Source organism: Desmodus rotundus, unplaced genomic scaffold (genome assembly GCF_022682495.2).
Source record: "Desmodus rotundus isolate HL8 unplaced genomic scaffold, HLdesRot8A.1 manual_scaffold_426, whole genome shotgun sequence".
NCBI classification, from domain to species: Eukaryota; Metazoa; Chordata; class Mammalia; order Chiroptera; family Phyllostomidae; genus Desmodus; species Desmodus rotundus.
This window is the reverse complement of record NW_026527507.1, coordinates 1-27863: the sequence shown is the minus strand read 5'-3', so window position 1 is coordinate 27863 and position 27863 is coordinate 1. Positions and strand designations below refer to the sequence as shown.

Genomic DNA, 27863 nt, shown 5'->3' with positions numbered 1-27863 from the left:
GAGCAATCCCACTATGTTCCCCAATTTGGGGTGGTACTGTTCACTTTGTGGAGAAGTGAGGGACAGGGAGAAAGTTCAATAAGGTGGTCAAGACCTTACTAAGAAGGGGCTATTTGACTTAAAACCTGAAAGAAATCAGGGAATGGACCATGAAGATACCTGAGGAAAGAGCATTCCAAGCAAAGGGAACATAGAGGAAAGAGTGGAAGAAAAATATTAATATATGTTGTTCTAGAGGGTGAGATCGAAAGAGTGGATTACTAAATAGTTTTTCTTTATATATGTTGGTATTGTTTGACTTTGTTACAACAAGCATATATTTATAATTTTAAACTAATAAAAGTGAATATCAAAATGGGGATAAAGTTGTGAGAATTAAATTAGATAATACGTGTAAAAATACATGTAAACTTTTAAGAGCTCTATTATTGTTATTTATTATGGGATATGGAAACATTTTTTAATTAAAGCAAAATTAATGTAACAAAAATTAGCCACTTTAAAGTGTACAACTCAGTGGCATTAAGACACTCACAATGTTGTACAACCAACATCTCTATCTAGTTCCAAAACTTTTCCATCACCCCCAAAGAAAACCTGGTACCCATAAAGCAGTTGCTGCCAACTTCCCCCTCCTCCCAGCCCCTGGCAACCAACAATTTGTTATCTGTTTCTATGGATAGTTCAAGTCAATGGAAACATACAATATGTGATTTTTTACATCTGGATTTGTTCACTTAGCATGTTTTCAAGGCACATTTGTTTTTTAGCATGTATCATTATTTCATTTCTTTCCATGCCACGTAATGTTCCACTGCTCAAAAACCCTGTTTTGTTTATACATTCAATTGATGGACATGTGGGTTGTTTCCCTCTTCTGGCTATTGTTTATAGCGCTACTATGAATATTGGTGTAACAAATATTCGAGTACCAATTTTCTATTGTTTTTTTTCTGTAACTTGAAGTAAAATTGCTAGGTTGTACGGTAAATCTACATTTAACTTTAGAGGCATCACCAAACTATTTCCTACAGCAGCTGTACCATTTTACAACCCAAGGTGTGAGGGTTCTAATTGCTCCACATCCTCACTAACACTTATTTTCCTTTTTAGAAAATGATTATCCTAGCCCTGGCCAGGTAGCTCAGTTGGTTGGACTGTCGTCCCAATGTGCCAAGGTTGCATGTACAGGTTTGATTCCCAGTCAGGGCACATACAATAATGAGCCAATGAATATATGAAGGGGTAGAACAACAAATCAATGTTTCTCTTTCTCTCTCTCTCTTCCTCTCTCTCTAAAATCAATAAATAAATTTTTTTTAAAATGGTTATCCTAGTCAGTGTGAAGTGGTGTTTCAGTGTGGGTTTCTTTTGTTGTTGTTGTTGTTGTTTGCATTTCCCTAATAACTAATGATGTGAGCATTTTTTCATGTGCTTGTTGGCCATTTGTATATGTTCTTAGGAGAAATGTCTACTCAAGTCATTTATCCACTTTTTTTAGTTGGGTTGTTTGTATTTTGGGGAGTTCTTTTTTGGGGGGAGGGGGAGTTCTTTATATATTTGATACTGGGCCCTTATCAGGTATCTGAGTTGCAAGTATTTTCTCCTATTTTGTAATTTGTATGGAAAAAAATTTAAGATGATTAATTTGACAGCTGTGTGTGCAGGAAGGACTAGAGGGGAGATGAAGGCAGAAAGACCAACTAGGAAGCCATTGCAATTCTTCAGGTTGCAGTGAACACAAAATAGTAACAGTAGGACAATGCTGCCAAAAGATTGTGTACAGGTGAAATTAGGAAAAGTCAAAGTATAATGGATGAGATCAGCCATATGTAAAAGTAGTCAATGACCTGGTATAGTTCAGGAAAGCATAATTCTATCAATATATCTAAAGCTGTAGTAGTATAATTACTGAAAGTAAAATGACTGGAGCTCTAACACAATCAAACTTTAACCCAATCAATTATAATAAAATGGCTGAACATAAGCAGAATTAATTATATTAACTTGGATCTGAAGCTGGAGCTGAAACGCAATCAATAGAATTATAACTTGTCTTCATAGAAGGGGAAGATTATCTGTATAGGATTCCCCATCCAACCAAAAAAAAAGAAAATGTTTGCCAACATTTCTCCAGTGACACTTAAGAAAAAAGATTTCCTGTTTGTCCAACATAAATGAATATTATCTTATATATTTATAAAGGATATGGATGCAGTTCTATTTGGCATTATTATCCCACTGATTCTTATTGTTCACTAAGCAACCTTCTAATTATATTTGGCTTCCAAAATAATCAAATATTTTGATCAACCAATAGGATTGTCTAGGCCACTGTATGTTTTATGTAGAACTACGTAAATCAACCATACAGTTTATATATCATGCTCTTTTAAGTTTGGTCAGCATAAATGAGTTCTCCCAAGATGAATTCATGGACCAAATCAACTTCTGAGCATTCAATCTGAGGTTTGGATCCTCTTAAAGAAGAAAAATCAATGTTTCTATCTCCAGTCACTCTAACATCAACACCAGAGTGAAGGGAGTCTTATTTCATGTATACTCAGAGAGATAGTGAGAGGAGGTTTTTGTTGATTTGTTTTTCCATTTTGGGTGGAAACAGAGACTCGGGAAAGTGATTCAAGCTGCCTAGGGCTACATAGGGTTCACCCAGATTAGGCGCAAAGCACTCTACTTCTTAGCCCCCAGCTTGATCTGCCTCTTGCTAAAATAGGCTTAGACTGCTGCTACTCCAGCCACTGCTGAATGGGAAACAGCACAATCAGTGGTAATCACAGACTGCAGAATGGCAGCAGCTACAGCTGTTGGCCTGGACATGTGGGCACATGTTCTCCACAAGACTGTTGGTGAGGACATCTCAAGTCTTAGGTATTCAGTGGGGCAGTCGCTAATAATGAGGCAGGCCTTTGGGAGAAAATAGAAGAAGGTAGCATCTTTTTGACCTAGCAGCAGTTTGTCTTTGTCTCTGAGGTGTAGGAAGTGTCTCCCTAACACATGGCTATGATTAAACTTAAGACCACAAAAAGGAAGCTTCCTAGGGTTATATAGCTGCTGTTTCTATCCAAGGGAATGGGTTGGGAGTTCTACCTGGATGAACTCTTAAGACTGTCACCTTGCGATTTAGCCCTACCTCTGAATTATTTTCTCACTTTCCTTAGGACTGAATCCATATAGTCAGCTGTATAGAGAGCAACCTTGCTGTGGTGTGGAATTGAATGTTAGCTATGCACTCAGAAGAATCTAATTTTCTCATCTCTTCACAGAGCTGAGAGGGGATGGTCTTATTTAGGAACAGGGATGCTTCTTTCATCTTGATAAGGTAGAAAGCCAAGCATGTGGGGATAGACACAAGTAAGCTGATAGATTTGATATTAGAAAAATAAGGCAGTCTCATCTAATTGCATCTATTTTATCAATGAAATATGAGGCAAGGTCATCTGCTGAGAGAGAAATGGAAGGGGTGTTGGAAATTTCAGAAGAGAGAAGATGTGAAATATTTATTGAGCAGAACAGAAAGGAGAATTTGCCAGGAAAATGTAGAATTATTTGACAATGTTGAGTTTTGGGGGCATAAATTAAAAGGTGATACTAGTCAACAAAATTCTGAGATTTTTCTGCATCCATATTTAGCTCTCCTGGTATAGATGTGGAGAAGCTGAATTGTTGGATTTAACCAATATAGTTTTTTTCCTAAGAAAATCCAATGGACAGGTGGGAGGGCAAGAAAGTTGACAGTGTCTACAAGTATATAGTTCTGGATATGAAGGGGAGTGAATGGATTATTTAAAAACTAAAATTAGTCTCTGGCCAGGTAGCTCAGTTGGTTAGAACACTGTCAAATATTGTGGGTTGTGCCCCGCTCAGGGTACATATAAGAATCAACCAGGAGAACCAAGATGGCAGCGTAGGTAGACACACTGCGCCTCCTCACACAACCAGAATTGACAGAAAATCGAATGGCAAGGAAGTCCGACACCAAGGAAATAAAAAACAAACATTCATCCAGACCAGTAGGAGGGGCGGAGACGGGCACTGGGGCGGAGAGGACTCGAGTGGCTGTGGCGGGACCGAGACTGGTGGAGTGTGGGACGAACGGGGCAGGCAGTCTGACCACTGGCAGACCCCGCGGCCCCACATTCGTGCACAGATAAACAGGACAAACGGTGGGGAGTGAAGCAAACCGCGCAACCCAGGGCTCCAGCTCGGGGAAATAAAGCCTCAAACCTCTGATTGAAAACGCCGGTGGGGGTTGGGGCAGCAGCAGGAGAGACTCCCAGCCTCATGGGAGAGGTCGTTGGAGAGACCCACAGGGGCCTAGAGTGTGCACAAGCCCACCCACTCGGGAACCAGCACCAGAGGGGCCCAGTTTGATTGTGGGTAGCGGAGTGAAAGATTGAAATCTGGAGGAGAGTGAAGCGGGATCCATTGCTCCCTCTCGGCCCCTCCCCCACGTACAGCCTCACAGCGACCAGTGTTACTCCACCCCCCGAGAACACCTAAAACTCAGCCCCTTTAAGTAACAGACGTGCCAAGACAAAAAAAAAAAAAAAGGCCCAAATGACAGAACACTTCAAAGCTCCAGAAAAAATACAACTAAGCGAGGAAGAGATAGCCAACCTATCGGATGCACAGTTCAAAACACTCACAGAATTGGTTGAATCTGTTCGAAAACCAGATGAAAAAATGAAGCCTATGCTAAGAGAAACAAAGGAAAATGTATAGGGAACAAATAGTGATGCATAGGAAACTAGGACTCAAATCAAGGGTGTGGACCAGAAGGAAGGAAGAAAGAAACATCCAACCAGAAAAGAATGAAGAAACAAGAATTCAGAAAAATGAGGAGAGGCTTAGGAACCTCCAGGACATCTTGAAACGTTCCAGCATCCGAATTATAGGGGTGCCAGAAGGAGAGGAGGAAGAACAAAAAATTGAAAACTTATTTGAACAAATAATGAAGGAGAACTTCCCTCATCTGGTAAAGGAAATAGACTTCCAGGAAGTCCAGGAAGCTCAGAGAGTCCCAAAGAAGCTGGACCCAAGGAGGAATACACCAAGGCACATCATAATTACATTACCCAAGATTAAACGCAAGGACCTACATCCAAGATTACTGTATCCAGCAAAGCTATCATTTAGAATGGAAGGGAAGATAAAGTGCTTCTCAGATAAGGTCAAGTTAAAGAAGTTCATCATCACCAAGCCCTGATTATATGAAATGTTAAAGGGAGTTACCTAAGAAAAAGAAGATAAAAAATATGAACAGTAAAAATGACAGCAAACTCACAGTTATTAATGACCATACCTAAAACAAAAACAAGAGCAAACTAGGCAAACAACTAGAACAGGAACAGAACCATAGAGATGGAGATCACATGGAGGGTTGTCAGTAGGGGAGTGGGAGGGGGCGAGGGGGGGAAAGGTACAGAGAATAAGTAGCATAGATGATAGGTGGAAAATAGACAGGGGGAGGGTAAGAATAGAGTAGGAAATGTAGAAGCCAAAGAACTTATAAGTATGACCCATGGGCATGAACTATAGGGGGAGAATGTGGGAGGGAGGGGTTGGGCAGGATGGAGTGGAGTGAAGGGGGGAATGGGACAACTGTAATAGCATAATCAATAAATACATTAAAAAAAAAGAATCAACCAATAAATGCATAAATAAATGGAACAAATGCCCCCTTCTCTCTTTCTCTCTCTCCCCACCTTTCTCTCTCTCTCTCTCAAATCAATATATAATATTTTTTAAAATTATAATAAAATTAAAATATAGTACCAAAGGCCCTGGCTGGTGTGGCTCAGTGGATTGAGTGCTGGCCTGTGAGCAGAAAGGTTGTTGGTTAGATTCTTGGTGAGGGCACAAGCCTGGGTTGCAGGCTGGGTCCCCAGTCGGGGGTGTGCAAGAGGCGGCCAATCGATGTATCTTTCACACAAGGATGTTTCTCTCCCTCTCTTTCTCCCTCCCTTCTTATCTCTCTAAAAATGAATAAGTAAAATATTTTTAAAAATGAAAAATATATAGTACTAAAGGTCTAGATGTCCTTGAAGAAGAAGGGTGTTCTGATGGGAGCAGAGGCGTTAGGGTATGAGAGGGAAAGACAGAAGATAGTAAACAGGGTGAGGTATTAGACATTTCAGAGGATTTTATCTGGGCTGAATTGTTTCAGCTTTCTTTTCTTTTCCAACCCTTACTTTTCCTTTATTTCTTCTAATTCTCCTCCCACTAGAGAGATAGAAGCAATGAAGTCACTTTTCATCTCTGTCTGGGTGACCGAGCTCTACCAATCCTCAATGTGAATTTCTGTCTCTCTTTTTTCTGTCTCTTTTATTTTGGAAAAATAAAGCTGAGAGTTGGGGGAAAATGAAGCCAGGAGCCCAAAACCTTTTTCCTCGTGGGTGGGTGTCTCATGCTCAGGCAAGTGATTACTTGGGGAAAACATGGCCAGAGGCAGCAGCAGTAGCCAGATTATGAGCATGGTTTCAGCTGCAACCTAAGAGAACACAGACCAGAACTGCCAAAAGGGAGAGTGTGAGGCCCTGGGTGGAAGAGTTTTCTTGGGGAGAGGTTTAAACACAAGAGAAAATTGGGGAAGGAGCCCAGAGGCACTGAAAAAATTAGACGACCTTCATCCTGTGTCTCCATGTGCCGTACATGAAACTTGAGGAATCAAAAGGACCAGGCTCACCACAGTGAAGAGAACCCCAGGATGCTCCCTCTTTGTCAGTTTTGGCCAAGATGTTCACTCCTGGAAACTGGAAGCACCTCAGTGAAGCCCAGGGTTTTCCCAACCTACCCAAGGATACTGGGAGGGAGAGGGCTATCTGAGAACTTTGATGGGCCCTGCGCCTGGTCACCATGATCCACCCTGCTGTCAGGAAACTTCCTCTGTACCCAAACCTCCTTTTACAACCCTGGGGCTTCCACACACCTGAAACCTTTATAGATTTCCCCCGACAGTTGTGTGTTTACATATATTGTTTCTTTTGCCCAGAATTCTGTCCCCCATTTTTCTCTCTAGAAAATTCATATTTCTTTCAGCTTTCAAGACTAGGTCAAAGTTTACATTCCTTTTGAGGCCCTCCCTGAGACAATTATTTGCTCCTTTTTCTTTGTTCCCCCAAAACTTAACTTATTCATTTTTACCTCATTGGCCACATCCCTTTATCTGTTTATACATGTGTCTGCACCATGTGAGTGCCCAAAGGCCAAAGGCAAAGACATTCCTTAATTATCTTGGTATCCTTCAAATTTAGCAATTTGCTAAATACCCTATAGGTATTTGTGGAGTGACAGTATAATGTACTCAGAACTAGATGCCTTGAGGTATATATAAAAAAGACAAATCATAAAATTCAGTTTCTTCCAATGAAAAGCTTATCTGTTAATTAACAATTTGATTTAATATATTAAACATTTATTTAATTATTTAATAGCAAATGTACCATATACAGGGTGGGGCACAAGTAGGTTTACATTTGTGAGTACACGAAACACATTTCATTCTTCTACTATTATTTATTAATTATTGTATTATTTTCCGTACAAACAAACAACTATAAATCTATTTTTGCCCCATCTGGTATGTGCCACTTAATAGTGCTTACTATATCTCAGGCCGTGAATCACTAAGTTAAACACACGAACCCAATTGTTTTTTTTTTTAAGATATTTATTTATTTATTTTTAGAGGAGAAGGGAAGGAGAAAGAAAGGGAGAGAAGCATCAGTGTGTGGTTGCATCTCACGTGGCCCTCACTGGGGACCTGGCGTGCAACCCAGGCATGTGCCCTGACTGGGAATCGAACCAGCGACCCTTTGGTTTGCAGGCCTGTGCTCAATCCACTGAGCTACACCAGCCAGGGCTAAACCCAGTTTTTCACTTATTTACTTCTTATGATAATATGTAAGATAAATATTATTATTACTCCCAAATTACAGATGGGTAAAAATAAGCTCTAGGATATTAAAAAACTTGCTTGAGATCTCAAAGTGACTGTCAGAGCCAAGATATGAGTTCAAGCCTTCCTGACTCTAAAACTCATGCTCTTAACCCTTATACTATGGTATCTGAGACATATTTTGTACAGTGCAGTTTGTACCACTACTATTACAGAGTGATATAATAAGACACAGTATAATTCAATTAGAATATAAAATATTTAAATGAAGCTATTAATTCTCTGGTACATATAATAATTTCAAAAGGAGTTAGACAAGAGAAATATGTGTGTGGCCAAAGGTAGCCAGTAAAGGTGTTGCAAAGATTGAACTTGAACTGAACTGGGCTTTGGAGAGTGGATCAGAGAAAAAGAACTGACATGAATATACTTCCTGAATAAACACAGTATGTACATTGTCTCATCGGATTCCTCCCAGAATCCTGTGATGGAAGTTCTGTTCTCCCTGTTTACCCAGGGGAAACTAAAGCTCAAAGAGGTTAAATAATTTCCCAAATCCTCACTGTTAAGTGTTGAGCTGAGACTCAAACCTGGATGTCTTTTCTACTCCATATGGCCTCAGGTTGGTAGATAGGGCCAAAGAGCATTCTGGTGGAGAGGAGCAGAGGAGCAAAGATAGGCTGGAATAAACAAACAGGATGCCTATGAAAAGGAGGAAATAAATAGGCATCAAGCCTTCTATCTTCTAAGGAGCAGAGGGCGGGACTTCCTAGCAGCTCTGCCCATTGCAGAGGATTGCAACAGGATAGGGTGAGGGTAGGGGTTCTGGGGTTCCTGGAAGATGACTGAAGCCCATAAGGCTGGCACTGTGCCAATTGTGTGGCTAAAACTGACCCTGTCCAATATTGCTGGGCAGAGAGAGCCATGGCCTGAGGGCTGGTTCCTGGAAGTCTGGCCACTGTCCCAATCCCGTGGCCGCCCAAACATTGCTGCATCCTGGTGCTGGTTCTCTACCAGAGTCAGGCTGCTCACTGGCTTTAGTTCTGTCCCAGGCATCTCCACCAGAATCTGGCTTCCAGTTAGACTGTTCTCAGTTCCTCAAGCCCCTGAGGCCTTCTGACCTCCAGATTTCTAAGCTACCATCTTCTAATCATAACAGAGTCACTTTCTTACTAATCACATTTTATCTTCCCAACAACTCCACCAAATAGGTATTATCAGCATTATCTCCATTTTTCATGTGAGGAAACAAAACTCAAAGTTTGGGTTGCTCAAAGCCACATAGCTAGTAAATGCAGGGATTCAAATCCAGGCCTTAAGATTCAATATTTGCTCCTCCCTCATTCTACGATATACCATACAACCTACTTCTCTCTCTACATTTAGAATTAAGTCCCAGGGGTTATTTCTTCTGGGTTATTCTGGACCCATTTATCAGCCTTCATCTGTTTTGAGCTCGGTGCTGGGCTCTGCCTAGCTAGGCATAAGTCTTAAATGCCAAGTCTGGGAACCTCAGTCCTATCAACTCCCTGGACCCTTGAAAGCAGCAAGCTGTTTTGGCCTGAGAGTGAGGCTCTGTCCTCTCAACTCCCGAGTCAATCTTCTAAGAATTCTTATCTGTGGAAAGGAACCTTCTCAAAGACTTTTCTATCTTACCCTTACCCAAACTAGAACACAGAGGGAAAACAATGGATGGCTTAGGAGGTCTGTTTCCACCATCTGGAAATCAGTTTATATCCCCCATTTTCTTGCTGCTTACTTTATTAGGAGGGGCCTCACTATTCCCTGGTCCCAGACCCCCTCCACCACCTCCTCCAGCCATCCGGGGTAACCGCCAGGATCTGCTGCCTAGGATAACGCCCACCCCTCCCCTTGCCCCCGGTGGCTGCCTCCCCTTTCCGTCTGTTGAGAGAGGAAGCCAGGGGGTGTCGGGTGCAACCCTGCAGGGCACTGATAAAGGGACAGCCCTGCCCCCACCCCCTGGGGCCATTGCGGTCAGACCAGCAGGCAAGGCAGCCAGCTCCTTCTGGGACCCAAGGCCCTCCCCTGGTTCCACCTCTACCCGCCCTGCCCTACTCGGGAAGCTGGTTGCATAACCCTGTGGGGTGTTTGGCAACATTGCTTGTGGCTTGACCTGATGCTGCTGGTGGTGTGCACACGCTTTGGGGTGAGGGTGAGGGTGGGGGTGGATTGAGCAGAGGTGACAAGAAATCAGTCTTTTGGGGGTGGGTGAGCGTCATGGATAGGGAATGGTACAGCAGCAAAGATGTGGCCACATTTTTCTTCATGTTCTGTCTCTGCTACCTTTGCTGCAATGGGAGAATCTTGGGGGATAATAAAAATCTTAGGTATCCTACCTTGCCAAGCCACAGACACTATCCAACCCATTCAGACTCCTAATCCTCTGCTAATTGTAGATTAAGCAAAGGAGACTTAAGGTAGAAGGGTGTTGACCCTGTACATAAAGAATCAGAGAGGAGAACCATTCTTACCCCAAGGGCTGTAAAGGGTGTCTGGAGGCAGTACACATCCTGGGAACCACAGTAAGGGCCTCTTTTTACAGAAGGGGAGTGAGGGTGGGGTGGGAGAGTTACCTCCACCTGTCTCATTGCCTAAGTGATGGCTGTTTGTTCACTTAGTTCAGCCTACATGACCATGTCTGTCTTCCTCATAGGTAGTAAACTACTTCAAACACTTCTATGAATGCCTATTGCCTACAGGATGAAATACATCTTCCCTAGCTTGGCTTTCAAGACACTTTACAGTCTAGCTGTTAAACTTCCCAGGCTTATCTTCTACTGCTTCCTACTCCTGCACCCTACCCTAGTTAGCACAAAGTACTACACTGTGTTTTATGTCTCTGTGCCTTCACACCTTTGCTTGGAATACCCTTCTCACATCTGTGCCTAGTCATTTCCCACAGCTTAGCTTAATTGTCACTCCCTCTGTGAAGTCTTCTCTAAATTTTACCAGGCAGAAATTCAGGCCCATAGAACTTTATATAGACCTTTATTAGTGTAATTCCCCTACTAGATTATGAATGAGATATAGACTATGTCTTATTCATCTTTGTGTTCTTGGAGTGTAAACCATAGTAGATAGTCAAAAAATATTTGTTGAATGAATGAATGAATGATGAGGCTTGTGTTATCCATAGTTGTATTTGCCATGCCACAGTGTCCTGAACAGGTCATTTTCATTGAATAAATGTTTGTTGACTAGCTGTAACTTGATGTAATTATTTAATCAGCCATAAGTGTGACTATTACCACTCCTAATCGCCTCTGAGGTGCCCAAATAAGTATGCAAGTGAGAGAGCTATATCTGAATGTGCGCATTTGTGACCCAGATTCATGCCCAAGTCATCAAAAGATTCTGAACCCACATGTAACATGCAATGAAGCCATGGGTCAACTCCTGTCTTACACAGATCATACATGTAGAATCATGATCTCACAGGATGGGGATGGAATTCAAAACATTTAACCATGGGTTTGGCATGGGCATTGATTGGTCCCGTACACACAGTCTGCAGGGAGGCTGTAAAGAGGCAGTACTGCATTGCCTCTTGAGATGTTTAGTTGTGTTGCTGGGTTGTCAGGGGTCCTGAGAGAGAACTGGGATGGCTGATGTAGTGGTGGGGAACATTTGGAGGAATCCCAGCAGCTATTTTTTTATCAACTGAAGCAGAACTTTTTTTTTTTTTTTTTTTGGTGTAAGGGGTGCAGAACATTTTCATTATTTTAACAGTGAACACAATTCTATCAGAGAATACTGGCTGAATGCCAGACCTGCCTTGGGGTGGCATCTGTCTGCTTCTCCAGTCTTTAACTGTTTCCAATTTAACTTGAGCACCATCAGAAAGAAGAAAGAGAGAGAGAGAGAGAGAGAGAAAATATAAGCTGCAGCTATAATACTGAAGCTAGACATAAGAAGGATTTCCACTAAAAACTAGGAGGAAGCAAGATTGTTTTCTAGTCTCTGGAAAGAGATCTGTTTGGCTTGGGACTTGGGTCATGTGTTGAAGGCAAAGGGAAGAATGAGTGACTCCTGGGGGTATTTATTGATCTGACACAGAGTTGCTGTGGGTGCTGGGGGATAGACCTAATATCCTACACACATGTCCTGGCCTGTCCATGTGTTTGGGGGGCCTTGCCTGGAAGAAAGAAGGACAGAGGGCACCTGGGGTCCCCTTTAAGGGAGGTGAATAATGTCCCTGCTGGGCACAATCCCCACCCCCAACTCCCCTCACACTGACAACAAACCTAGCCAAGAAAGAGGCCTTTGTCCTGGGACATCTGAGGCTGTAGGGGGAGGGGAAAAGGCTACAGGTGAAAGGATACATCAAAGCAGCCGGCTGTCCCTTCTTCCCAAAATAGCTCCCCTACCCCTTTACCAGAACCCAGGCTTTCCTTAAATAAAAGCAGTACCCTAAATGCCCACTTGCCTAAACAGCTGGAACACTAGAAACCTGGTCCTTTTCTTCAGCTGCCTTCCACCTTGCTATGACTCAGTTTCCCTGTTCCTAAGAGAGCAGAGGGCAGCAGGTTACAACTTGTATAAAGTTTGGAGGTCACTTTGGAGTGGACCATCAGCTTGCAATTCATCATCTGCATGGGAGAAACACAGACCTGGCTGGACTCCTGGGCTCAAAAGGAGGGCTGAGAGAGGCTTGGAGCCATGTGTGCCCCTGCTGGCCGGGATCAGGGTGGGGGTGGGGTATGGGCAGAAACCACACGGGGCTCAAGTTTCCTCTCTTGGCCAGAAGGGGCAGAAGGAGAGGAGGGCCATGGGGAAAGGGGAGGGTTGGAGGAAGGACGAAGAAGTCAGGCCCCAGGGCTTCAGAGAAGGGACTGTGCCGCTGTGGAGCTCCCCGTGATCAGTCTGAGCCTCCACACTCAGAGTTCAGCAATGGCCAGGAGGCGGGGCACAGACCTCCCAGGTTCTCAGAGGTAGCAGGGATCCTCACCCAGGAGGTGTCAGCCCAGGCCCTGCCTCCCCAGAGACAGCACTCGGAGCCTCATCTCTCTCTGCACTCTGCTTGGACCCTGCCACAGGTGCCTGAGGGGTGGGTTGGGAGGGAGCTTCCAGTGGGATCCAGGGACAGGCTGGGGAGGTGGAGGAGGCAGAGGGAGAAAATATCCAACTTTGGTATGTTCTTAAGAGATCTCAGACCTTCCAGGCTGACCCTGGTTTAGGAATTTGGCATCTTTAGGAACTCCTCTGGAAGAAGAACTAGATGGCTTCTGGAGTGTTCTGGGATTCTTGGGGTAAAACACTGTGTGTGTGGGCCAGACAGTGATCCCTTGAGGTACCCCTGAGGGGCTGGAGAATGACCCTGAGTAACCCTTCAGCAGGCTGGTTGCCCTGGGGAAAATAGTATCACCCTTTCTCCTCTCCCTTCCATCATGCTGCTTTGGCCAGCTGGCTGGGAAGGTTTGGTGGAGGCTGAGGAACTGAGTGGATATCTGGATCACGGAGAAGTGTTGTTGCAGCAAGATGCGGTGGTAGAAGTAGGGAAAGCTAGTCCTTTGCCTCTTCTCTTCTCTGGGCAATAAGGATCAGCTATAACTGGAAGGAAAAGGAAGGTACCGCATTACCAGGATAGCTCCTTCCAACTGGAAATATAGGCAGCAGGAAGGGAGTGAGCTGGGAAGCAGTGGAAGAGAAGAGGGGCAGAGGTTGGGACTCTCTAGTCATTGGCCCCGCAAAGACTGCAGTTTGGGGTCTAAGGACCAAGTGACAGAATGGCAAAAACTTGTTCCTCTCTCCCTTGTTCCCATATACCTGTTTGAGTTATGTACGCCCCCAGGAGATGGGACTGCGCTCTGATCACCTCAATTTCTCTCTCTTTTTCCTCCATTCTCTTTGTTTCTCTCTCATCTCTGTGTCCCTCTCCCTCTTTGGGGATTCTTCCTAATCTTTGTAAGTTGCTCACCTGCCACTCCACATCCCAAGTTCACTGATCTCTCTTCATTCTTTCACTGCTTCTATTGACACCTGGAAAGGTGGAGTAGTCTAATAAGCCTCGGACAAAGGTCCCAGGGCCCTACCAGGGTAGCTCAGTTGGCTATATGCCAAGGTTGTGGGTTCAATCCCCAGTCAGGGCACAGACAAGAATCAACCAGTGAATACACAAATAAATGGAAAAACAAATCTATGTTTTTCTCTCTCTCCCTCTCTCTCTTCCTTCCTCTCTCTAAATTCAGTTAAAAAAAATAAAAAGAACAGGGTCCCAGAGTCCAGGGTCCCCTCCCCCTTGTCAAGGCAGTTAGAGCCTTAGGGCAGCAGTTGAGGCCAAAGGTCTTCCTCTCCCCAGCATCCCTCTTTAAATAGTTCTCATCCTGCATCCTTAAGCATAAAGCCTCCTGTCATTCTGTGAGTACTCAGGGATTGTGATAAGATCTTTCTGGGTAGGACCATCAGGATGGGAATAAAGGGTGGATTTATAGTTCCTGGAGATGGCTCCAGTCCTACCTGATACACAATGTTGAGGAGTAAGATGGCTGTGGGACCACAAAGTTTGGGCTAAACTGGGAAGCAGGAACTGATTATTGTAAGGGAAAAGGGACATAGGAAGTCCTGCTCCACTTTCCCAGTATCTCTCTAGTTTCTGTACCCTCTGTGACATTCCTTTTGATTCAATTCTGACTATACCCTCTTCCCTGATTTATACCACCGGCTGACAAACCTCTGGATGGTCCTCAGAAGGGTAGGCTCCTAAGACTCAGAGGGCCATATGCCTGGTACATAGAAGAACATTGCTGAGTGTTTAGGGAAAAACATACTTCTCTCCTTTGACCTAGTACAAACTTGCCACTGTATCAGAAAGCTGGTTAGAGCTGATCCAGAGGTTCTCTTTAACTCCCCCTTCTCCAACCTCTTGCCTCCCTCTGGGCCCCTTCTGGATTCTCATTTCCTTGTCCTATGGTGAGGGAAAGATAGAGCTCATGGTCTTCATGAGAAGGAGCTGCTACCTAGTCTCAGATACTGGGGCAGTCAGAACCCAGTGGTGCCTAGGTCAAGGATTTGAAGCTCGGAGAAGCCTAGAGATCACTTGCTGGACTCCATTCTGGCTTTGTATTTTTTTCCTGTAAATTCATATGGTTGGACTAGTGTAGTATTTCTCAAAGTGCAATGGGCCTCTGGCATCAGAAACACCAGGGCACTTGTTAAAATGCCGATTGCTAGGTACCCACACCTATGAATTCAATTCAGCAGTCGGGGGTGGCATTCAGGATTCTGTTTTTACAACTACCCTGGGTGAATCTGATGCACAATAAAGTTTGTGACTGCCTGAGCTAGACACAATTGACTGCCTCGCACAACAAAAAGATTCCTCAGTCCTGTTTCCATTAAATGGAAGAGACTGAATGTGAAGCAATTTGCCCAGGGCCATGCATGCATCTGGAAGGCCAGAGAACCTGTATCCTGCCTCCTAGGGCAGGGTCTTTGTACTGCACCTAAGAGTCATATTTAGGAAGATATAAGGAGAGACGAAGGGTGGGGGTAGGTGTGTATGTGTGTGTGTGTGTGTGTGTGTGTGTGTGTGTGTGTGTGAAGGACTATGAGGCAAGAGCCATTGTCCCTGCCCCATAAACCCCTTCTCCATTCACTTTGCCTTTGGGCAATTTCCTCCAGAACCTGGGTGGGGGAGGGTGGGGTTCCGGTGTTGAAATGGCATCCTGGACAGACATAAACACCCCACCCATTCTGCCCACTGGCCAAGGGCCTGTGCCTACACCACCTCTCAGCTCTGGGGATGGTGATAGAACAAGGGGTTAGGGACAGGAGGTAGGGGAGATCCTCTTTCAAAAGGATAATTTGCAGTTCTCACTAATTATGTTGTAAGTCAGAGTAGACTCCATATCAAGCTGTGATAGGCCATCCTTGTGGTAATCTAAGGTCATGCAGTTTGAGGTCATCCTGTCCTATTTGTTCTATAATTCTCCAACCCTAGCTTTTACTTATATGGCAGGAGTGGGGTGTAGTGTCTAGCCCTAAGAGATCAGGAGGTTTCTACCAAATCTACTCGGAATTTCTTGCTGAAGGCAGGGAGAACAGATGCGAGGGAAGAGGGCTGTCAGGGAACAGAGAGTAGGTTGAGGAGAAGGCTCACAGAGAGAAGATGAAGGCAGAGGTGAGGGTTTGATGAGAAAGTTAAGCTGTCTGAGCAGAAAGGGACCTCCAAGTTCCACTTGTCCAACACCCTGGTTTTACAAATGAGGAAACAGAGGCTCAGAGAAGTGCGATGACTTGCCCAACATCACACAGCTACTTTGTGACAGACCCGCAGTTGGAGCCCAGATCAAAAGAGAAAGGGACTGGAGGGGAATGTGTATTCAAGGCTTGAAAGAGATATTCCCCAGAAGAGGAGGAAAAAGACTGAGATCCCACAGAAAGAACTGGTGATGTAGACCACCATTAAAGGCTTGGGGTATGAAGATAGAGGAGCAGAATGAGAAGGTGCCTGGAAGGTGATATAGGCTGGTAGACTCCGTCAATAGAGGTTCCAGACCTGACTCTGCTATGTACCAGCTTGGGTCTCAATTTCTGAATGGACCTTATAGGATCTCTGTGAAAGTCAGTCTCATAAACAAATACTTGTACCACACTTAACCAATACTTCTTGACCAATACTTAATAAGTTCTTTGTTACAGTTGTATTACCTTAGAAGAGGAAAGATCCCTAGCTGTGGGTTGGAGTATGGCCAAGATGACCCTGTGGGGATACAGGGCAGAGGTCCAGTGACTCCAGAGACCATTCCTCCCTCTGCTGCTTGCAGCTGATAAACTTCTTATCTGGCCAACGCAGGGGAGTCCAGGGCCAGGCTAGGAGGAGAGGGCAGGGCTGCTATCAGCCAGCAGGCCTGGGCCATATCTCAGAGAAGGGGAGGGACTGTCTGCTTGGCTCTTCCCACAACACACTCCTTGGGGATCCCCAAGCACTCACTGTCATATTGGGAAGAAAAGTCAGAGATCCTAAAACTGAGAACAGAGGAGGAAAGCAGGCGTGATCTCTGATGTTGCCCCAGAAAATGGGGGGGAAAGCCTCAGAAGACGTGGTTTCTGCCCCAGCCAGTGATACAATTTTGGGGAGAAAGAAGTAGGGAAAAGAGACGGCCTCTTATCTGAAAAAAAGGTAAAGATCTAATGTGCTACCAAAGGAACTCACTACAGCCATAGCAGGTGAGGTAGAGATCACACCACAGAAAAAGACTTTCTGCAATAGCTTAAGGAGTTGGTTGATAGCATGAGTGAGAGGGGATGAGGTCTCTCCTTCTATCAGGTGACATTGGAAGGAACCTCTCTGTGGAGGCAGGCAGGACAAAATTGCTTACCCCTACCAGGAAAGCCCTAACTCCCATTTATCCTTTGACACAGGTTGCTGGAGCCATTTGGGCTTTGGGGGACCCTGGACCAGGCCCTGGCTCTGGCCCAGTAGGATGCCCCCGTGTCCTCCCCAGCAGAGCAGGAATAGGGTGACACAGCTGCCCACCCCGGAGCTGGGCGAGATGGAACTGACTTGGCAAGAGATCATGTCCATCACTGAGCTGCAGGTGAGTAGGACTGAGGGAGCAGGGGAAGGGAAGGGTAGAGGAGCAGGGAGTTTAGCTGGGACTGAGGCAGGTAGCTGAAACAAGGAGGGCTCAGGGTCTCAGGCTGGAAATGTTCCAAGGACTGAAAAAGAAAAGGCTGGAGTAGCAGGGAGATCTAGTTGTTGGACCAGAACATGAAGGGGAAGGGGTGTGGAAGAGCAGGAGACAGGAGTGTTGGGGAAAGAAGGATCTGATTAGGGGTATAATCTCTCTCAGCAGCCACTCTGTTCACATCTCTCTACCCCACCTTCTGCTCAGCCTTCCCTTTCTCACCTTCTTCCCTCTGACTTCCTTCTCCAATCCTGCTCATCTTCTTCCTTCATTTTCTCCCCCTGCCCTCAGCAGCTGGGCCCCTTTCCCCCAGGTAGCTGAGCAGTACTTCAGGGGCCTCAGGAAGGGGGGTCAGTCAATGCCGGGGTCCTCTCCTCCTACTAGTTGGACAAAGGGGTATCTGTTGGCCTAACAATGATGCCTTTGTCCCCAGCTGGGCTAGAGCAGGGTGGCTCCCCTATGTGGGTTGGGGGCCCTGTTTCTAGCATGTTCTTTTCGCCTCTCTGCACCTGGGAAGGGACAGAGGGACTGAAGAGTAGAGGGTAGAGCTTGTGCCAACTCCCCAAGGTGACTCTTAACCCCCCAGATCTGGTTCTGTGCCTGCCCCTTTTTTCTCCCCTGCCACCGTGCATGGGCCCTCAGGATCTGCCCTTAAACCCTGCTTCCACACAGCAGCTCCCTCTGCTGGGCACGCAGGGCATGGCTAAGATCTGAATTTAACCTTTTGACCCTAGATAACCACAGCAGGAAAGGGTTCGCAGGGGTCATCCTGCATAACAACTCCTTGTCTTCCTGAAAGAAATAAAAGAACATGAGGCATTTCAACCCAGTCAGATCTACTGAGGAGGAGATTCTATGATTGTTGTAATGCTAGTTCTTTCTGAAGTCTGACCTCAGTGACTTCCATTCCTGTTTAAGAAGCTTTCTTCTTGAAATAGCTTCATTGCAACTCTAGAAGCTTTCAATGATTTTTAGCACCTTTCTGTTCCCTTGTTATTATCTCACTGGGTCTTTCAGAAGGACCCAGCGTGGTCCTGAGAGAGCTGGCTCTCTTCCTCAGCCTGTCTCCAAACTTCTTTGTCTTTTCTTGCAGGGCCTAAATGCTCCAAGTGAGCCATCCTTTGAGCCCCCAGGCCCAGCGCCATACCCTGGGCCCCCGCCACCCCCAACTTATTGTCCCTGCTCAATCCATCCAGATGCTGGCTTCTCCCTTCCTCCACCTTATGAGCTCCCAGTAACCTCAGCTCATGTCCCAGACCCTCCATACTCTTATGGTAACATTGCCATACCAGTCTCCAAGCCACTGACCCTCTCAGGCCTCCTCAGTGAGCCCCTCCCAGACCCCTTAGCCCTCCTGGATATCGGCCTGCCAGCTGGGCCATCCAAGCCCCAAGAAGACCCAGAATCCGACTCAGGATTATCCCTCAATTATAGTGATGCTGAATCTCTCGAGCTGGAGGGGACAGAGGCTGGTCGGCGGCGCAGCGAGTATGTAGAGATGTACCCGGTGGAGTACCCCTACTCACTCATGCCCAACTCCTTGGCCCACCCCAACTATGCCTTGCCACCTGCTGAGACCCCCTTAGCCTTACAGCCCTCCTCGGGCCCTGTGCGGTCCAAGCCTACTGCACGGGGGGAGGCAGGGAGTCGGGATGAGCGTCGGGCCCTGGCCATGAAGATCCCCTTCCCCACGGACAAGATTGTCAACTTGCCAGTAGATGACTTTAATGAGCTGTTGGCACGGTACCCGCTGACAGAAAGTCAGCTGGCACTAGTCCGGGACATTCGACGTAGAGGCAAGAACAAGGTGGCTGCCCAGAACTGTCGCAAGAGGAAGTTGGAGACAATTGTGCAGCTGGAGCGGGAACTGGAGAGGCTTGGCAGTGAGCGGGAGCGGCTACTCAGGGCCCGAGGGGAGGCCGACCGGACCCTAGAGGTGATGCGCCAACAGCTGACTGAACTGTACTGTGACATTTTCCAGCACCTGCGCGATGAAGCTGGCAACAACTACTCTCCTGAAGAGTATGCACTGCAACAGGCTGCTGATGGGGCCATATTCCTGGTTCCCAGGGGGACCAAGATTGAGGCCACAGACTGAGTGGGCTCCACAGTGGGGTCCAGGTGATTTCTATTCCCTTCTGATAAAGGTACTCCTGGACCCTGAGGCCTTTAAGGGGACTACAATGAAAAACTTGACATTTGTTGGGTCAAGATGTGTTTAATGAGGCTTGCCTTGAGGCAAGTAGGTGAGGGGAAGGCTGGAATCTTTCAGCTTCCCAGGTCTCCGATCTCCACCTCCTTTGAGCTTTGGCATGTAAGGCCCTCCACAGACTTCTATTGTTATCTTCCTTCTATTAGCGTGTATACAAAAATATACTTTTCTTCATGTAATTTTCAGATGCCACACCAAAGTTCAATCAAACCTCCCTGACACATTTCCTTATCTGGAAGTGTGTGGTTCCCAATTTTCTCAGGGACTAAATTATACAAGTTACCTATTTGCGGTATTTTGCTTATATTCCACTTTACCAGCTCCATGCCAATAGGGAAGCCTTATTTCCAGGTTCAGTTAACACACTACAGTATTGACAAAAACAAAGAAAAGTGATCTAAGATGTGGAATCTTCATACCTATACATTTCGAAAAACATGGTTTCCAGTCCAGGTTTAGGGAATTTAAAATTGAGGCAAACTTAGACGTCTAGTCAATAATTTACTAATAAGCACCTTGTAAGCTCTGCAGTGCCTAAAGCATAAGGGGGAATATGGTTCTGAACTAGAATGAGTCAGTTTTCAAGAACTTGAACAGGTAAACTGTTTTCCTTGTATCTACTTCCTCAATGTACACAATGTAGATGTGTTAAGTTTTTCAATAATGCTTTAACTGTCACCTCAATAAATTAAAATGCTTTTAGCAAATCTCCAGTAGTCCCAACTGTCCTATCTTACCAAGCTTTTCAGAAACCACATTTAGTCACAAATGGAGATTAAGTAGCAAGGTGGCTGGCCTCTAGGTTCACACACCTCACCAACCCCCTCAACCCTACCCTGCTGAGTTAAAAGCGAGGCTGTATGACCTCCCTCCTAAAAACAGTAGGGTAAACTGTTAGCTTGCTAAAATTGTTTTTAAAAGTACTTTAGATTCATGACCGTTGAGCAGCTTTCTTCTCCCTTCCATATTCATCTTCTTACGCCTGGCCTTACTTTTTTAAACCCTAAGATAGCTGGCCCATACATGTCCACCAAAGATGACATCCACTATGCCTCTCCAGAACTTAATAGGTTCACCTCTCAGAGGAAACGGTGGCATGCAGCTCTGGCTTTTTTTCCAACTTGATTTTCTCTTGCCAGGAGAGCTAGAAAAACGGTATGTACAAATGGAAAATAGCCAATAGTTTACTTCTAACAGGACCAGGATTTAGTCCCACAGTGAGAACCCAGTTTCTCAGATTCCACTAAATGATGGTGCCAATGGGATAAACTTATCTAAAGCCCCGTTCCTTTAGATTGACCCTGCTAAAAAATTGTTTAGCTAACACCTGCTATGTAATTATCTCCTGTATTTCTCACCCCCAAACTTGAAATGCACATTATCAAGTTTATTGTATTGTGAAAGCAGAAAATGAAAATAAGCAGAAACAAATTAAAAGCATTTTATTTAAAAAGTCCATTCATATAACTGAATGATTAACTCAAGCTGCAGCACAGCTAATGAAAACTGCATGGCAGTTAAAAATGAAGTACACAGTGGCTCAGATAAAGGCTGTCCTCAAAAGGATGCTCCTGGCAAAAAGAAAGAAAGAAAAAAAGTTATGTAATATTTATACAAGCAGGCGAAAGATTCCCATTCTCTTTAATGGAGCCCAGTTGTTTGAACAGAATTCTGAGAGATTATGAAGTCATTTTGGTCTGAGGCAGGCTCATTCTCCACTTTGGTAATACCAAGCATCTTGCTATTACTTTATAAAAACTTACCTTTTAACCATAATCTTGGACAGATGAGTTTTTTTTTTTTTTAAACAGTTGATAACCTGTAGTAGCAGACTCCTCCCTAGAAAAGCAAACAACCTTTAGAACTAGCTTTTCTGAGACCGAGACCCATCACAGGCTAAACCCCCCACCCCCCCCAGAGGCCCACCCACCCTCCCACCATCATTTTGGGGAAGATTGTAATGCATTACTTTGAGCCATTGTTTTAAGGAAATGGGTCAAAGGAAGGAAGGAAATAAGTCAAAATTAAAGGGCAAAAATTTATAATTCACAGTAGAGATAAAATGCTCATTTCCTTCCATTGGGATCCACTAAGACTATGGTGCCAGTTTATAAAATAATCCATCTCCAGAAAACCAAGTTCAGCTTAACTGGACTAGTTTTGGCTCAATACATTAAGGAAAATATAACAGAAAACTGGAATTTAGGTAACTATATGGATGTAAGTAAAATCTGTTCTTACCTACCAGCATAGCAATAAAACCTTTCCTCCTGGATCTGACTGCTAGTCCTAAGAGTCAGGTGTGCCTTACTCTTGTCTGCCTCCTTCCTTGCGATGGTCACTGAAACTTCACTCCCTCCTAGCTTTCATGGAGCGTGTCGTGGACTGCCCCTGGCTTATCTGTACTCCACATACCACAAGTGTCTACTCTCAGCTGTAGAGTGTCTGAGCTCGCAGTCATTCGCGCTATACTTGCTAGCAGTTCCTAGTAGCTGAACATCTCTCCTGGATCTTTAAAGGCATTGTCAGGAATCCTGAGGTATCTGCAAACTCCCTCAACAGTTAAGGTTCCACCTGCCATTGCAAACTCAGCCAGTATCAAACCCATGGAACTGTATCATCCATCCATGCTTTCCCACCCACATCCACCTCCCATCCACCTCCACCCCCCTCCCCTCCCCAAACTTCCAAGTAACACACCCATAGGATGAAATACAGTCCTAGTGATAAACAAATCTCTATGCTACTAAGTAGGTACAATGGCACTGAAATTGAGGGTATCAAAGGGAAGGCTCAAAAGAACCTATATACAAATAACAATCACTGGATATTAAGTTAACTTTAGAAATCATTTTCTATACAATTAACATTTTAGGATGGTTATGTGATCTTGTGCCATGTTTAAAGGAAAACTGCAGTGAGCATGTTTGTAAGCAGTATGGTTCTTCAACATCTCCATAATGTTAATCTCCAAATAGGCAACTAGTGTGATTAAAATCTGTAAGTCTCTATAAAGACCCACCCAACCAGAACAAATTAAACTGCAGTTTTCCTTTAATGTAGTGTAGAATTAAGAAATTCTTACTGGTTCTGATAAGTTTAAAAACGTCTCCCAAAACACTTCTAATCTGTGGATTTTGGCATTAGCCAACAGCTGGTTTCTAATCTCTGGCAAAGTTCTGAATTTGAATTGGTGACAGAAGCATTCAACATTCATAGGTAGTGGGTAGGGAAAGTCCAAAGCTCTGCCAGTCCCAAATCCATACAGTTGTCATTCCATTCAAGAGGATATTAAATCGTTTATTGATTACACATGATAATGGATGATACACAAACTTCATTCCCATCTATAATTTTATCTGGTACCATAATTCAATTTAGTATATCGCATAGGATGTGCCAACAACCATTAGTAACCAAATAAACTCCATGACTCTGCTTGGGTGACCCTTTTAATGGTGAACTCCAGGTCACAACACAGTAACTTATCAATTCAACTACACCAAGTTTTCTGAAGACAGTGATGTGTGCCCAAGCAGGTTTATTTGTAAATAAATTTCAAATGGAATCTGGCATCACCCTGAAGGAATTCTAACTTCACACTGTTGGGGTAATTTACCAAGATGGCTTCAGAGTAGACTAACTTTACACAGCACATTTAAAAAAAAAGACACATTTATTCAGCGTCATGATCAGACTATTACATTTAGCAATCAACAGCATGGGTGCAAAAAGAAAAAAAAAAACTACATTAAAAACCCTTTGTTGGAATGCTTTACACTTTCCACAGAACAGAAACTAAAATAACCTGTTATACAATTAGTCACAAATACAGTCCTCGAGTTTTTTTTGCCCATTCACATGAGTATTGTCTAAAACATGTCTTCTTTGTAGCAGCTAGGCCCTGCCACCACTGTGCTTGGCTGAGTTCACAAATCTGTTGTAACCTGTAGCTTCCCTGTCACTTCTCTGGCTCTCCTCTCCTGCTAAGCTTTGTTTCCTGTTGAACAATATGGAATAAAGTTGTTAATCTAAACATATTAAGATTTAAGGCTACAATCCAATAGCAAGTTGTTTCCCACAAATTTTGCTGATCTGAATATTAACTTAATATCCACAATTTACTGCAGTTACATTGTTAACTATGTTGCACTGCTTAGCTACATTAGGGTTACTGGGTTCATTTTCAATCATAAAAACAATTAAGTTGCAACACAAAAAGGTGTTTACTTACCTGGCAGTAATTAAAACCTTCTGCCACTGCCATAGCTACTGCTGCTGCTGGAACCGCCATAGCCACCTAAAAACAATGTTTGTTCCTTTAAACTTCCGAAGTGCCAAGCAGTAAAACTTTTATATTTGAGGCAACAAAATTCAAATTTGAGTTTCAGCTCAGCTGACATTTTCAATTCGACTGAATTACCAGTCACTCAAGTGTTCTTAAAACATCGTCAGGCTTTTATTGCTCACACAATGTCATCTAAAGACTCAAAGAATTCTTTAGCAGTACAAGTTAAAGACACTTAGCCCTCTACTACTACTACAACCACCATTCACACACTCACTATACCTTGGTTTCGTGGTTTGGCAAAGTATTGGCCTCCACCACCATAGGGGCCAGAGCTTCTGCCTCCAAAGTTTCCTCCTTTCATGGGTCCAAAATTTGAAGATTGATTGTTGTAATTGCCAAAATCATTATAGCTTCCGCCACCTCCAAAGTTGCTTCCTAGGAATGGAAAGAGGACCTTTATCTGTTACTGAGGAATGATAGCTCTGAAATCTATTTAATGTTCAAAATGGGGGGGGGGGGGGGGGAATGTTGCATGACCTGCCTTCCTCCCAAACTCTGATGGCTCCAACGTTTATTATTGTATTCCATCTTTTCCAGGCAAGGCATTCACTTGCATAATCCAGTATTTAAAATTTTACCCAACTCACCATGACAACAGACCATATTCTATATAGCCTTAAAATCCTTGACCCATACAAGGGCACTACAAACACATGCTGGATCCATCAACTAAGTCCCTATGGTCCCCCCAAAATTAAGACACTAAATCCTATTAGAGCTAATCTAGTTTCAGTTGAACAGCTGAAGATGTCACTATCCACTTATTCATCTATTTGGGAGTGAGGCGGCCCCAGCTTAAAGCTAGGAGGTAGCACAGCAAGCCCATTAAAAAAAAAAATACCATGCAATGTACCACATTAATGCATCTAATCCCCACATGGGCAGAAATTCTACAAGGCTAATCTAGCTACTGCACCAAGTACCTGGATCACTGGATACCTACCACTACCACCGCCAAAGCCGCCTCCGCCTCCTCCGTTGTTATAGCTGTCATAGCTGCCACTCCCGCCATAGCCACTGCCCTGGTTTCCATAACCCTGTCCACCACTTCCATAGCCTCTGCTTCCTCCAGAGTAACCAGGGCCGCCTCCTCCATAACCACCTACAAGAATACAGTTCTTCTCAATAAGACAAAAGTATTCAACAATCAAAACCTGTTTAAGCGTAAGGGGTAACAGCCTCCTCACATGCTGTTATGGTCAGAGTTTAGCTTGTCATGCACTACTAGTTTTAGTCTCTACCAACCTATTCTGTAGGTCGCCAAAAACAAACACCCCCCCCCAACTTTTTGCCTGTTTATTCCTAAACAAACCAACCCACAAAACTTACCATCATTACCAAATCCATTATAGCCATCCCCACTGCCACCATATCCACCACCACCACGGCTACCACCAAAGCCACCTGGAAGAAAGCAGAGTTAAAGTGTATGAATTCCATACAAATTACAGCCTTGTAAATATAAACTTTAGCAAATAATTTCTGTACTGCAAAAGTAAGTTTCATACTCAGAACCTTAACTTTGGGTTAGTGAGAAGCCAGAAGTACATTGGGAATAGTGAGTGACCATACCCGCCAGATTGCACAAAGGACAAGTCATGTGAAGTAATTAAGTTATGACCAAATGTACCTCGACCACTGAAGTTTCCTCCACGACCAAAGTTGTCATTCCCACCAAAACCACCTCCACGACCACCTCCGAAGTTTCCAGAACCACTTCGACCTTAAGAAAAGATGAATTGTGTTAAACCATAAAAATTGGAATTGGGTCTTTAAGGCTTAACGAAAGCAACAAACCTACCTCTTTGGCTGGATGAAGCACTAGCCATCTCTTGCTTAGATAGGGCTTTCCTTACTTCACAGTTGTGGCCATTAACAGTATGATATTTCTGAACTAAAAAAGAAAAAAAGAAGATAAAAATATCATCATCTCAGTATTTGGAATACAACCAGTATTTCAGAACCCTGAGCTAACAAATGTGTCATGATACTCACTGACAATCTTGTCTACAGAGTCATGGTCATCAAAGGTTACAAAAGCGAAGCCTCTCTTTTTGCCACTGCCTCGGTCAGTCATGATTTCAATCACTTCAATTTTTCCATACTGTTCAAAATAATCTCTTAGGTGATGTTCTTCAGTGTCTTCTTTAATACCACCCACAAAAATCTTTTTCACAGTTAAGTGGGCACCTGGTCTTTGAGAATCCTGAGAGAGGAAAAAACCCAATTAAATTAAATATCAACAAAACCTTTCCCAAAACTAAGATTCAAGTTTGTTACCATGCCCAAACATTATACCCACCTGGTGGCACACTTCTAAATGATTACAGAAGGGGGGGAAAAATCACTTACTTCTCTTGAGACAGCCCTCTTCGGTTCCACAACTCTTCCATCCACCTTGTGTGGCCTTGCATTCATGGCTGCATCCACCTCCTCCACAGTGGCGTATGTGACAAACCCAAAGCCTCTGGAGCGCTTGGTGTTTGGGTCTCTCATCACCTGAGATATAATTCATTTAAAACATAGTAAGACGCCGAAACTGTCATTTCTACCTTGAATGAGATAATAAGAAACTACACTAGCCTTCATACAAAACCCTTCAGTTTCCCATTTCCCTTCTAGTAAAATCTATTGAGAGCTTTTTAATCACCTAAAGTCACACCTTCCCTTGTCAAGTTACTTCCAACTATAATCCAACTAACAATATCCCGTTAAGTATTCAGACAAGACCTACAGTATGAGAAGCCAAGTAGATCAACTAGTTCTACGGCCCTTTTTCTCTTCCAAATCTTACCACACAGTCTGTGAGCGTTCCCCATTGCTCAAAATGGCTCCTCAGACTCTCATCTGTTGTCTCAAAGCTCAAACCTCCGATAAAGAGCTTCCGTAGCTGTTCCGGCTCTTTGGGAGACTAGGAATGGGGAAGGGAGGGAAGCATTAAATGAGCCCATTAACGCAAAACACCGTTCACTTAAGCAAAACTAGACAATATGTAGTAGTACTAGACAATATGTATGTAGTAGTAGTTATTGTTCCTCCGGGTCGCAGCAAGGAGCCACGTGCTTCTCCCCACGGGGGACACAGTATGCTGGAAGGTACGAATCCGCGAGCGCAGGCGTCCCTATTCCGCCTTTGACGCACGCACAACAATAGGACTTAACGGGAGGAGCCCATTGCCAAAAAGAGACGATAGCTGCTTTTTAAGTAACTCACCTACTGAGACAAGATAAAAAAGACGACTTAATATGCCTAAGAGTTTTACTGGAATGAACAAGCCCGCCATAATAACTAAAGGTTACGGGACGGCGGCCTCATGGCCACGACGAGGACAAAATGGCGACCTGAACTTTGGGAGGGGTAGGCCCGGGCCGCGACCGAAGAACTGCCGAATGGGCTGGCGCAAGCAGCTAATCTAAACTACATCCCACGGAACTCAGGAAAGGGCGAGCAAAAAAATTAAGTTGGCGAGACCATCTTACCCACCTCTGACTTAGACATGACGACTGCAGAAGAGAGAACTTCAACGATGCTTACTCAGCGGCGTCCACCGGCAGAAAGGAGTAATGTAACGAACGTTATCTACCAGCCTACCTTCGGCCTCGCTCTTTTATCCCGCCTCCTCCCTTACCGCATTGGTAGACTCCGCCCCTGAGTAGCTGTGATTGGATATTTGAAATACCTTCCTATTACAATTGGTCTGTGATGCTGCATTGCTGTTAACGTCATCCCTTT

General features: G+C 44.3%; 2 protein-coding genes across 5 annotated transcripts; one reads left to right on the top strand and one right to left on the bottom strand.

Annotated features, from left to right (window-relative positions):
* Positions 1-12695: 12695 nt before the first annotated feature.
* Positions 12696-20487, top strand: NFE2 (nuclear factor, erythroid 2). 2 transcript variants are annotated; one of them, XM_024575714.3, is made up of 3 exons: positions 12696-12975; positions 17303-17478; positions 18662-20487. In XM_024575714.3, the coding sequence occupies exons 2-3, from the start codon at positions 17365-17367 to the stop codon at positions 19664-19666; spliced, it is 1119 nt and encodes a 372-aa protein (XP_024431482.1). In that variant the 5' UTR covers positions 12696-12975; positions 17303-17364; the 3' UTR covers positions 19667-20487. The 2 variants fall into 2 exon arrangements, with proteins under 2 accessions (XP_024431482.1, XP_045040131.1); XM_045184196.3 differs by lacking the exon at positions 12696-12975 and adding an exon at positions 16792-17060.
* A 720-nt stretch (positions 20488-21207) lies between these two features.
* On the bottom strand, positions 21208-27663 carry LOC112318413 (heterogeneous nuclear ribonucleoprotein A1; the record flags this gene model as incomplete). Of its 3 annotated transcripts, XR_002976209.3 has the most annotated exon segments (12): positions 21208-21351; positions 21544-21619; positions 24015-24080; positions 24351-24506; positions 25075-25233; positions 25461-25535; positions 25762-25854; positions 25933-26025; positions 26127-26337; positions 26484-26630; positions 26926-27042; positions 27615-27663. XR_002976209.3 is itself a non-coding variant. In XM_024575662.3 (11 exon segments), coding segments are annotated over 10 exon segments (1156 nt in total), but the record flags the coding sequence as incomplete, so codon positions are not given.
* Between the last annotated feature and the right edge of the window lie 200 nt (positions 27664-27863).

Bases quoted from the DNA above. Each gene is read 5' to 3' on its own strand.
- NFE2 (XM_024575714.3), top strand. From the start codon at position 17,365: ATGCCCCCGTGTCCTCCCCAGCAGAGCAGGAATAGGGTGACACAGCTG. The intron at 17,479-18,661 runs GTGAGTAGGACT...CTTTTCTTGCAG, and splicing joins TGTCCATCACTGAGCTGCAG to GGCCTAAATGCTCCAAGTGA.